At 60.4% G+C, this 12,133-nt stretch overlaps 1 protein-coding gene across 3 annotated transcripts; it reads right to left on the minus strand.

The window, feature by feature from the left end:
- Positions 1-305: 305 nt before the first annotated feature.
- On the minus strand, positions 306-10,216 carry CSF1 (colony stimulating factor 1). Of its 3 annotated transcripts, none has more exons than XM_077190602.1 (9): positions 9,898-10,216; positions 8,559-8,687; positions 6,723-6,785; positions 6,264-6,443; positions 4,277-4,454; positions 2,662-2,789; positions 2,154-2,209; positions 2,012-2,064; positions 306-1,714 (listed from the first exon to the last, which is right to left on the minus strand). In XM_077190602.1, exons 1-8 carry the CDS (start codon positions 9,916-9,918, stop codon positions 2,013-2,015), a joined length of 807 nt encoding a protein of 268 aa, XP_077046717.1. In that variant the 5' UTR covers positions 9,919-10,216; the 3' UTR covers positions 306-1,714; position 2,012. The 3 variants fall into 3 exon arrangements, with proteins under 3 accessions (XP_077046717.1, XP_054504905.2, XP_077046716.1); XM_054648930.2 differs by having other exon boundaries at positions 2,662-3,446; positions 9,898-10,215; XM_077190601.1 differs by lacking the exon at positions 9,898-10,216 and adding an exon at positions 8,779-8,969 and having other exon boundaries at positions 2,662-3,446.
- Between the last annotated feature and the right edge of the window lie 1,917 nt (positions 10,217-12,133).

Below are 12,133 nucleotides of genomic sequence, written 5' to 3' on the forward strand. Positions count from 1 at the left end.
TGCTCCAGGAAACTTTGCCTCAAGTGTGTTTGCTTTAAACAGCTGCTTCCCAACCGTTCACACAGATTTTGGGGGGCCCCCAGAGCCAGAGCTGGTGCCTGGAGGTCTCAGCAATGCCAGCAGAGCTGGGGCAGGAAGGGCAGATGAATCCCTCTGCCCTCATTCCAGTGGCCATGAACTCCCACATGCATCCACAGGGAAGCAGGTCAGGGTAACAGTACCAGGACTCAACCCCAGTCACCCCCTCAGGGACTCCAGGGCTGAGACAGCTCAGTCCCCCCTTGCATCCCAGACTTACACCAAGCTACACCTCTCTGTTTATTAATAATATTAAATATACAAGTTGTTTTCCATTATTTTCTTTAAATAGACTTTTAAATGCTTTTGTATAAAATATTTCAGGATTTCATTGTATAAAAAAAAAACAAACCCATCCCAAAACCAACAAAAAGCCCCAACCAAACAACAACAACAACAAAAACAAAAAGGCAAAATAAATCCAACATGGGTAAAGGCAAGTTTTCTCCCCCAGGAGCAGCTCCTCCACAGTGTAAACTGGTGACTTACACCACCAGGAGTTTGGCCCCAGACTTCCTGCTGCATCAGGGCTTTTATCCTGATTTACACCAGTCCCTCGCCCAGGAACCCCCTCCTTCTGCCAGTCATAAATACACACACATATATATATATTTATATAAAAAACCCCAAATTAATAGTGATGCTTTCTTTAAAAACAGTTGGGTTTGTCCATATTTTCATCCTTCATATAAAAATAATGCTTGAAACTCCCAGAGCAGCGTGGGCCACGCTTCATCCGGGGCTGGAGGGAGCTGCTGGATTTCGGGGCATATCCAGGGCTGGTGTGTCCCAAAGCAGGCTCTTCCCAAAGCCCCAAGGTGCCCAGCTGGGGCAGTTCCAGCTCTTACACCCACGTGGATCCCATCTTTCCCAGCCCCATTCCCTTCTCCAAAGCGCAGTCACCAAAGAAATGGAATCCCAGCGAGGCCAGCTCGTGGTGAGGACCCTGTGAGGGGCACACGGCCCCCCCAGAACACTTGTGCAGGATAAAGACTTTCATCCACTCTACTAAAAAATAAAAAATAAGCCCTAACAACAGGAGGATGGGGAGGGACTGGGATGGTGCCAAGGGTCACCCCAAACCCAGCCCCGTGCAGGGACGGGTGGGCTTTAAATATTCACAGTGTGAGGGTTTGAGTTGCAAGTCAGGGCTGGGGGTCTCAGGACTGCCCCCCCCAAAATTCAGGATGCTCCAGTTGAAGCCTCAGGAAAGGCAGGGTGAAGGGAGGCGATGGGTGCTGCTCCAAACCCACTCTGCTGGGATGGGAGAAGAGCCAGAGGATTTGGGGAGCCAATCCCTTCCATCTTCATGCAGCTCTGGCCGTGTCCAGGTGGGATCAGCTTCCATCACCCACATCCAGCACTCCATGGTCCTGCTCAGCACCGCAGCATCACACCAGCCTGCAGGCATGGCTCCAGCCCTTCACTTCCTGGTGCCCAGGGGTCCCACTCAGGGCACATCCCCCCATCCTTCTGTCCCTGCCAGGGAGTTTTTTGCAGTCTCTGGCCACCGGCGCGGGGCAAGGGCAGAGGGAGTGTCAGCATCACGGTGGGATCGCGGCGAGGCCGGCGCGTGCCAACCCTCCTTCCGTCCGCATCCGTCCCCCCCGAGCAGCTTCACATCCTGCCTGGGGCCCTGGGAAAAGGAGGAGAGAGATGAGCAGGAGCTGGGGCTCTGCCAGGGAGGGCAGCGTGGGGAGAAACACACGAAAACCACAGGAAAAAATACTATGTATATTAAGAAAGTGCCAGTAATGGATTAACGAGCTGCGAAACCACATGCTGGCAGCGCTGGGGCGCAGACCTGCTCCTGTCCGTGTCTTCCCACCCAGAATTTCCCTGCTCATGGCCAAGGTCAGCACCAATGGGGACACAATATTGTCCTCACAGCTCGGACCGGAGCCCTTCAAGGTCCCACCCAGCCCCTGATCACCTCAGAGATCCTGAGTCTCCAGCTCTGAACATTCCCTTGCGCCCTGCAGCGCCCTGTGACAGAAAGATGGGGGGGTTTAGGGCAGGGTCACCCAGGGTGGGGGTCCCCAAGGTCCCCCCATGCAGGATGGTGTCACACCCACCTCCTCTCCGGCTCCTCGGGGTCACAGCCTCCGTCCTCCAGCGGCCGCTGCAGGACCTGTGTGGAGGGAGGGAAATGAGCCCTGGGGAAGGGGAGGAGGCTGCAGCGGCAGGGTAGCAAATATCCCAAATAACACCCTCCCACCACGCTCAGCACCACGAATTAATTGTCCCCCAGTCTCAAAATTATAGGAAAATTATAGGGGAAATGGGGATTAACCCACAGTGGCCAAGAGACAAGTGGGGAAACTGAGGCAGGATCTCGGTGCACGGGGAGGAGATGAGGTGAGGGAGGGAAATGAACCCTGGGGAAGGGAAAGAGGCTGCAGCAGCAGGGTGGCAAATATCCCGAATAACACCCTCCCACTACGCTCAGCACCACCAACTAATTGTCCTCCAGTCTCAAATTATGGGGAAAATGGGGCTGAAACCACACTGGCCGAGACAAGTGGGGAAACTGAGGCAGGAGAGAATCTCGGTGCCCGGGGAGGGGAAGAGCTGGGGTCTTACCCTGGATTTATACTTGTAGAAGAGCAGCCCTCCCGTGGCCAGCAGGACGGCCACCACACTGGCCACCGTAATGTAGATGAGGGGCTCCTGGCGGCCCTCGCTGGCGGGCGGCTCCTTCCTGCGCTGCTCTGCGCCCAGAACAAAGCCAGAGTCAAAGCTGGGCCCGGCCCCTCCGCCATCCTCGGGGCGCCGCAGCCGGCTGAGCCCCCAGCCCCACGCCCTGGCCCTGTCCCTGGCGCTGCCCGGGGCTCGCAGCTCCGGGGCCATCCTGGAGAAGCGGAGCTGCGTGACCGCGGCCGCGGGACGGATCCGGGCTGCGCTGGGCGATGCTGTCGGAGGGCTGGTCCTGAGCCCGCCGCGCTGCTCCGGGAGGATGGAGCCTCCCCACTGCTGGCCTGGATCCTGCGGCAGGTGACCGGTGCCCCACTCCACCAGCTCTCCATCCCCACGGAGGACGGGGATGTCACCCAGTGCCAGGCTCAGCGTCCCGGCCGGATCCTGGAGGGCTTCGGCACTGCTGCCTGGAGCTGTCTGCTTCATCCCGGGGGCCAGCGCTGTGTCACCTAGCCCGGCAGCCAGGACCTCCTCGGTCCCTGAGCCCCCGTCCGTGCTACTGGGGGGCTGAGATGGGGCCTCTAAGTCAGCGAGGGTGGCATGGAGGAGGCTGGAAGGGACCCGGGTGCTAGCGGGTGCCGTGTCCCTGCCAGTGGCAGCAGAGAGGGAGGGCTGGGTGGCGGAAGGGAGGGCAGGGGACAGGCAATTGCAGTCAGGATCTGTCCCCACACCTGAAAGAAGGAGAGAGAAGAGACAGCCGTGGGGTCACCAGCCTCCAAGAGGGGCACAGGCAGCAGATCTGAGGTCGGGGCCACTGTCCCCGTCCCTCCCCGCAGCCCTGGGCAAGCGGGTCAAACAGCCCCTCAAAAAATGGGAGAGCCAGGGAGAGGCAGGGAACAGGCAGGAGCAGCCTGAGGGTGACAAGCAGCGGGTGGGATGAAGCAAACCCGAGTCACCGGGTCCCCTGAGCTGATGGCAGTGGGTTATTCACAACTTGCAGGAGCCAGAGAGCCACGTTTAAGGTCCCCACGGCACAAGGACATGGCACAGCTCCAACATGGGGTGACAGTGGGACATCTCCTCCATGCAAACACAGCACGGGCGCTCGCGGAAGCGCGGACGGCAACACAGGGCTCCTCCACCCCGACAGCAGCACTCGCCCCGAAGGCTTGGCCAGGGGAAACTGAGGCACGAGGCAGCTGAAGTGACACAGCCAAGGTCATGCAGCGTGTTGGTGGCACAGCAGTCCCTCCATTTCTCTGTTATGCTCCACCCAGCATCGGGGCTTTGAGACAGAGCCCGACGCCTCCTTGGTCCCCCTCACATCTCTCCCTTGCCTTGTTCCAGCAGGATTTAGCCCAAATCCCACCTTCAAATGGCAGCCAGCCCCTTCTCCCCTGACACTGATGCAGAGCTCACTGACACAGAAAGGGGCCAAGGTGGACACGTGCCACACCCACAGACACACGACTCTTAAGGTGCTCCATGCAGGTGAGCCCAAGCCCCCCAGACCCCAGACTGGCACAGGTTTACTGGGCAGAGGCAAGGCTTGGCATCTCACCTGGTGAGGATCCAGCCTTCTTGGGTCCCAGGCACACCCTGCGGTAAACTTGGCTGCAATCCTTCGCAAAAGTCTCCCGTTCCTGCAGCAGGCGCTTGATTTCCTGGAAGAAATCCTTCACCAGCACCAGCATCTCGTAGGGGGACGTGGTGAACTCCTTGAAGCACATCTGTGAGAGCTGGAGGAAGCACCAGGCTCAGCATCAGCTCCACGACCACCCAGTGTCACCCCCACGGACACCAGAGCACTCCCAAGGCAGGACTTGACTTGCTGGTTCCATGCACATCCCAGCTCTGCTCTGCTCCACAGCCCTGCCACACACCCACCCCGGGACACTCTGCACATCCCAGTGCACCCCAAAATGCTCTGCACACCCCACTGCACCCCGGGACACTGCACATCCCATTGCACCCTGGGACACTGCACACCCCACTGCACCCTGGGACACTCTGCACATCCCACTGCACCCCGGGACACTCTGCTCCTCCCATTGCACCCCGGGACACTCTGCACATCCCACTGCACCCCGGGACACTCTGCACATCCCAGTGCACCCCGGGACACTCTGCACATCCCACTGCACCCCGGGACACTCTGCACATCCCACTGCACCCCAAAATGCTCTGCACATCCCACTGTGCCCCGGGACACTGCACATCCCATTGCACCCCAGGACACTCTGCACATCCCACTACACCCCAAAATGCTCTGCTCATCCCACTGCACCCCGGGACACTCTGCACATCCCAGTGCACCCCAAAATGCTCTGCACATCCCACTGCACCCCAAAATGCTCTGTACATCCCATTGCACCCCAAAATGCTCTGCACATCCCAGTGCACCCCAGGACACTCTGCACATCCCAGTGCACCCCAGGACACTCTGCACATCCCATTGCACCCTGGGACACTCTGCACATCCCACTGCACCCCAAAATTCTCTGCTCATCCCACTGCACCCCAAAATGCTCTGCACATCCCAGTGCACCCCAAAATGCTCTGCTCATCCCACTGCACCCCGGGACACTCTGCACATCCCAATGCACCCCAAAATGCTCTGCTCATCCCACTGCACCCTGGGACACTCTGCACATCCCACTGCACCCCAAAATGCTCTGCTCATCCCACTGCACCCCGGGACACTCTGCACATCCCACTGCACCCCAAAATGCTCTGCTCATCCCACTGCACCCTGGGACACTCTGCACATCCCATTGCACCCTGGGACACTCTGCACATCCCAGTGCACCCCAAAATGCTCTGCTCATCCCACTGCACCCCAGGACACTCTGCACATCCCACTGCACCCCAAAATGCTCTGCACATCCCAGTGCACCCTGGGACACTCTGCACATCCCACTGCACCCCAAAATGCTCTGCACATCCCACTGCACCCCGGGACACTCTGCACATCCCACTGCACCCCAAAATGCTCTGCACATCCCAGTGCACCCCGGGACACTCTGCACATCCTACTGCACCCCAGGACACTCTGCACACCCCAGTGCACCTCAGAATGCTCTGCTCATCCCATTGCACCCCAGGACACTCTGCACATCCCATTGCACCCTGGGACACTCTGCACATCCAATTGCACCCCAAAATGCTCTGCTCATCCCACTGCACCCCGGGACACTCTGCACATCCCACTGCACCCCGGGACACTCTGCACATCCCAGTGCACCTCAGAATGCTCTGCTCATCCCATTGCATCCCAAGATGCTCTGCTCATCCCATTTCACACCAGCATGCTCTGGACCCCCCACTTCACCTCAGAATGCTCTGCTCATCCCATTGCACCCCAAGATGCTCCGGACATCCCATTTCTCCCCGGGACACTCTGCACATCCCATTGCAGCCCAAGATGCTCTGCACATCAAATTGCACCCCAGGATGCTCTGCACATCCCATTTCACCCCAGGGACACTCCATTTCACCCCAGGATGAGGACCCAGGTCCAAAGCCCCACCAGGTGGGGGTGACTGTACCATTCTCTCCTCATCATCCTCCTCCCTGATGCAGGGGTCCACGTTGTCATCGATGCTTTTGTACATCCTGCGCACCATCTTCATCTTCTGGGCATTGGACGAGTTCTCCTTGAACTCTGTTCTCTCCAGGATCTTGCCCATCAGGGGAAAAGCAGCTTTCACATAGCAGATGGAGTTGTTCTGCAAGGACACAGTGACAAAAAGTGACAGTGGTTACCAGATGGGCATCCCACTCTGCCTGGGGGAAACTGAGGCACAGAGGCACCAAATGCCTTTCTACAATCCCACAGGGTTGCAAAGTGGGACTTGGAAGCCACCTGGCCTAGCAGGATGGGTCCCTCCTGGGGTGTCTCCTGCAAAGGGAGATGAGAGGGGAGAGTGGGGATCTGGGGACCCCTCACCATGCCCCAGCCAGCCCCAATTCCTGTCCCCTACTGTCCCCAGCAAGAAACCACTCACCAACTGCATCTTGTCAATGAACTTGAAGGAGACCCTGCCCGGGTGCTGCATCTGGGTGTCAGCCTGGAAGGACAAAGCAGGATGTCACCCACATCCCCAGGAAGGACAAAGCAGGATGTCACCCACATCCCCAGGGACAGCACAGGGGCTGAGCCACCCAGATATGCCATGGTCTGGGATGGGGTGCCTGAGACCCCCAAATCCACAGAGCTAGAAGGACTTTGCTCTCATTCCTGCTTCATCCCATCCCACACTCCTCCTCCTCACACAGGCACATCGCTAAGGTTGATGCAGTGGCAGGAGGGAGCTCAGGATTCCTGCTCCCATCAGGATGTTGCACTCCCCAATTCACAGACCTTCTCCTGCCTTTCCCTGCCTGCTCCCACCCCGCCTCTCTTCCTCCTCCTCCTCCTCCTCTTCCTGCCAGCTCCACAGCAGAGCCCAGCCCTGCTTAATTCTCCTCGGGTCTCTCCCGCAGCACTCTCTCCTCTAAATCCAGGCTGCAAAAGAGCATCGTGCGGTGCAGGAGGTGGCCGTGACACCAGGGTCACACATTCTCCGGGATCACACGGCGCCGGGGTCCCACACGCAGCGCTGCCGGCCGCCCATGCCACGACCCTTTCCAATGGCAGGAAAAACCCACCCGAACCAAACGCTCTCCCTCCGGGCTGCCATCCCAGGCTGGGAGGGCGAGGGCTGGCAGAATTACCGGCCGGCAATTCTCCTCTAGCCTGGGATGCCGTCCCGGAAACAATTGCTCCATTATCCTGCAGGCGCTGGAGCGAGGGCCAGCTCCTCCATCGGCGAGGAGAGGGCTGCAATCCCAGGCAGGAAAAACCACATCTCCCATTCAAACCTGCTCCGTCCCCGTTCTCCCACAGCCGCGGACCCAATTTTAATCCCTGGGCGGAGAGCAAAGGCTCCGGGGATGTGCAGTGCAGAGAGGGCTCGGGCAGAGGAAGCCGAGCTCGCCCACAGCAAAGGCTCCTGGCCCCGCAGCTCGGTGGTTAAAGAGGAAGAGGTGAAGCGAGCCCGGACACGGCGGTTACACCGAGCTCGGAGCAGCTCTCGGGGACTCGGAGGCGCCGCTCCCGTCCCTCGCCCGCACACCCCTCTTGCTGCAGGCAGAATTTAATCTGCGACAACCCTGCAAATCCCTGCGTGCCCCCGATTCCCGCTTCTCCCCTGAACATCCGCGTGATTCCCCGCTCGGAGGTGAGCCAAGGGCCACGGAGACAGAGATAGGGCCCCGGCAGCTGGATCGGCTGGGGCAGGGCTGGCCGTGCTGCGGGGCGGCTGCCAGCGCCCGGAGCTGCCCACGGGCTGGGCGGGATGACGGCCCCAGCGCCCGGCTCCATCGCCCGGCCGGGCCCCCCTCGCTGCCTGCCACCCACCCACAGCCCCGTCGCCAGCCCAGCTTCCAGGCAAGCAGCTGGACTCAGGAATGCAGCCGGATTCCTCTGCTTAACCCCTGCGCAGCCGCCCGGAAAGCACCGCAGCCCGCAGCGCCGGCCCCTGCGCTGCTTCCCCCGCGCCCCTGCACCCATCCAGCCTCACTCCTGTCCCCTTCCCGGCCTCGCTCCCGCTTCCTCTCCTCTCGTTCCTGCTGGCGTCACTTTTCCATGGCTCCCTTGATAAAGGCACGATATCTGTCACCCCCCGGTGCCCACTTGTCCCTTGTGCCCAGGGATGCTCAGCTCCTGGGTACCATCGCTTCACTAGGACAGCTGAAAATCGCCCCATTTCCTTATTTCAGCACTAAAAAAGAGCTGCTTTGTGCCCGTCTGGCCCCGGATGAGCCCCCATCGCACGGCACAGCCCCGGCAGGGCACTCACCAGCTCCTCCAGCTCGGCCAGGTGTCTCTCGGTGATGATCTGCTCGCAGTAGCTGTTCTGCTCCGTCTCATGGATGCGGAGCAGGAGGAGGAGGAGGGACGGCAGCAGGGAGCAGCGGAGCAGGCACACCTGAGCACGACACGGGAAGAGTTTGAAGCAGGGATAAGCCACACACACGCTAAGCCCCCTGCCCCTCTCCACCACCCCGCAGCGTGACCACCTCTGTGGTAGCCGGGACTTGGCCACGGTCCAGCAGGATAATCCCACTGTGGTCCTCCAACCCCGTGCCTATCCCCATCCTGCTATTTTTAGGAGCTCCAGGTCAGCAGGGAATTTCCCAAGGCCCGGTGACACAAGCCTGGATGTGGCTCTTGGCCACCTCCACCTTCCCAATCCAGCCCCTCTCCCTTCTCCCGCACCATTTCTCCGTCTCTCCTGCAAATCTCCTCCTCCGCCCTGGCTCTCCAGAGCCCATCTGACACACTGACCCACCCATCCCCAAAAATCCTCTTCCCACCCTCCAGACCCCCCCAGCTGCCCCCGCCGGGCTCTTTCCATGCAGCAGCTCTGGCCTCGTCCCAAATTTCCCTCCCAATCCCCCTGCAAAGAAGCGGGGAGGCCCCGATCCGTGGCGGGACCCCGGTGAGAAACGGGGCTTGTCTCAGAGCCAAGGCTCCCGAGGAGGGGGTGGCGGGGACCCTCGGGTGGGGGTGCGCCCCCGCCTCCCGGGGCACCGGCAGGGAGAGGGTGCCTGGGTGATGGGTGGGGGGGAATTTCCCTTGGATGATGTCCAGGAATCCTCCCCTCTTGTGAAACTCCAAGATGCCGCCCGGGCCACCGCCGAGATGTGGCCACGGCTGAACGGAGCCTCACCCCGCCGGGAACAGGCTGGGGACGGGGCTGGAGCCGGGAACGGGGCTGGGGACGGGGCCGGGGACCGGGACGGGGCTGGAGCCGGGCTGGGGGTTGGAGCCTCATCGCGCAGGTCCGGGAATGGAGCCGGGGCTGCAGCATCCCCCCGCCGGGGCCGGGGCTGGGGCCGGGGCTGAAGCCGGGGCCTCCCCACGCCGGGTCTGGGAACGGTGACCGGGCTGGAGGCGGGAACCGGGAACCGGGATCCGGGAAGCGGGGCTGGAGCCGCGGCTTCACCCCGCGGATCCGGGGCTGCCACCGCCAACCGAGGCGGGGCTGGAGCATCCCCCGCCGGGAGCCGGGACCCCCGGAGGAGGGGACCCACCACGGGGGCAGGGGACACCGGGGGCCGCCGCTCCCGCACAGGTGGCAGCGGGGGTTGAGGGGGGGTCTCCGCGGCCGCGGGGAGCGGGAGGGGCCGCCGTACCTTGGCTCCGAGGCGGGGCATGGGGGCTGCCGTGGGACCGGGGCCGGGCGGAGCGGGCGAGACGGCGGCAGCGGCGGGGCCGAGCGGGGCCGGGCTGAGCCGCCGCCGCGGCCGCGCTCCCCTTTATAGCGCCGCGGCAGCATGTGGTTTATGAGAAATCACTGGCGAGACGCCAGGCCCCGCGGGGCCCGGGCCGGGCCAGCACCGGGAGGGCACCGAGCGGCACCGGCCGGCACTGCTGGGTCCCATCTGCACCGCTCGGGTCCGAGCAGAACCGCTCAGGTCCCATCGGAACCGCTCGGGTCGGGCTGGAGCCGATCGGAACCGCTCGGATCGTTCGGTGGGCTGGACTCGCCACCGCTGGGCTCGGATCGGCGCCGTTCGGGACAGGCTGGAGCTGCTCGGTTACGATGGGATGGGCTCGGATTTCCCGGAATCGGATCGGCTCGGCACGGCTCGGCCCGGGGCACCGCGTGTGTGAGCCCCCGTTACCACAAACACACGCGGGTGAGCTCACCTGGGCAAACACGCACATCTGCACAGATGTGCCAGGGACAGACAGCAGCCCTGGATGGCCACGGGCACGCCGGGCACCGGCAGCCATGGGCACACACAGAGCCCTGAGCCTGGCACACGTGTGTGCACACACACAGCTGTGCATGCATGCACACGGAACGTGCACGTGTGCTCACACACCCCCTCTGTGTGTGTACGGTCACCCCTGGGCACTTGTGAACCTGTGAACATACACACAACCCCCCTGGGTGTGCAGGGACACCTCTCAGAGCACACACACACACAGACACAGAGTTCTGGGCCTGGCACTTGTGTGTTCTTGCTCATCCCTGGGCACAGACAAACACACACACGCAGACAGACACACAGAGACAGACATACACAGACACACAGACACACACAGACATACACAGACACACACAGACACACACACACACAGACAGAGACACACAGACACACGCAGACACACACACAGACACACAGAAACAGACACACATACACACAGACACACACAGACAGACATACACAGACACACACACACACAGACACACACACACAGACACACAGACACACACACACACAGACATACACAGACATACACACACACAGACCCACACACACACACACAGACACACAGACATAGACACACACACACAGACACACACAGACACACACACACACAGACACACACAGACACACACACAGACACACACAGACAGACACAGAGACACACAGACACACACACACACACACACACACACATAGACACAGACACACACAGACACACACACACACAGACACACACAGACACACACAGACACACACACAGACACACACACACACACACACAGACATACACAGACACACACACACACAGAACACACAGACACACACAGACACACACACACACACACACACACACACACACAGACACACACAGACACACACAGACACGATGGACACCCATCAGCACGTGCAGGGATGGATGCAGCAGCAGGGTGTGCACGGACAGATCCATGAGCATTGATCAGCCCACGTGAGCACAGATCCATCTGCACGGATGGACCCACACGTGCACCAGCAGATGCATCTGTAGGGATGTGCATGGACAGACAGCTGTATTCGTGTGCATGATAGATCTGCACAGACATGGGCAAATTCCTGTGCATGGATGGGTCCACATGAACATAGACAGATCTGGGGGCATGGATGGGTCCACACATGCATGGACAGATCCACATGTGCATGGACAGATCCCTGTTTGCATGGACAGATCCCTGTTTGCATGGACAGATCCCTGTTTGCATGGACAAATCCATGTTTGCATGGACAGATCCATGTTTACATGGATAAATCCATGTTGGCAGGGACAGATTCCTGTGTACATGGACAGATCCCTGTGTAAATGGGTGGATCCACGTGTGCATGGACAGATCCACGTGTGCATGGCTGGGTCCATTTGTGCACAGATGGATCCCCATGTGCACAAGCAGATCCATTTGCACAGGTGCAGGTGGATCCCTGGACAGATCCATGCACAGGGATTGGTGAGGGGCTGGATTTGGGGCCAGCAGAGCCACACAACAAGCCCCATCCCCAGCTCTGGGATTTTCCTCTTCGCTGCCTGTTTATTTCCAGGTGACTGGGAGTGCTTGGTGGCCACGAGGTGATCCATGGCAGTGCCAAGCACTCTGGCTGATGGGAAACCGAAAGCAAACTG

Source organism: Agelaius phoeniceus, chromosome 25, assembly GCF_051311805.1.
Source record: "Agelaius phoeniceus isolate bAgePho1 chromosome 25, bAgePho1.hap1, whole genome shotgun sequence".
Taxonomy (NCBI): Eukaryota; Metazoa; Chordata; class Aves; order Passeriformes; family Icteridae; genus Agelaius; species Agelaius phoeniceus.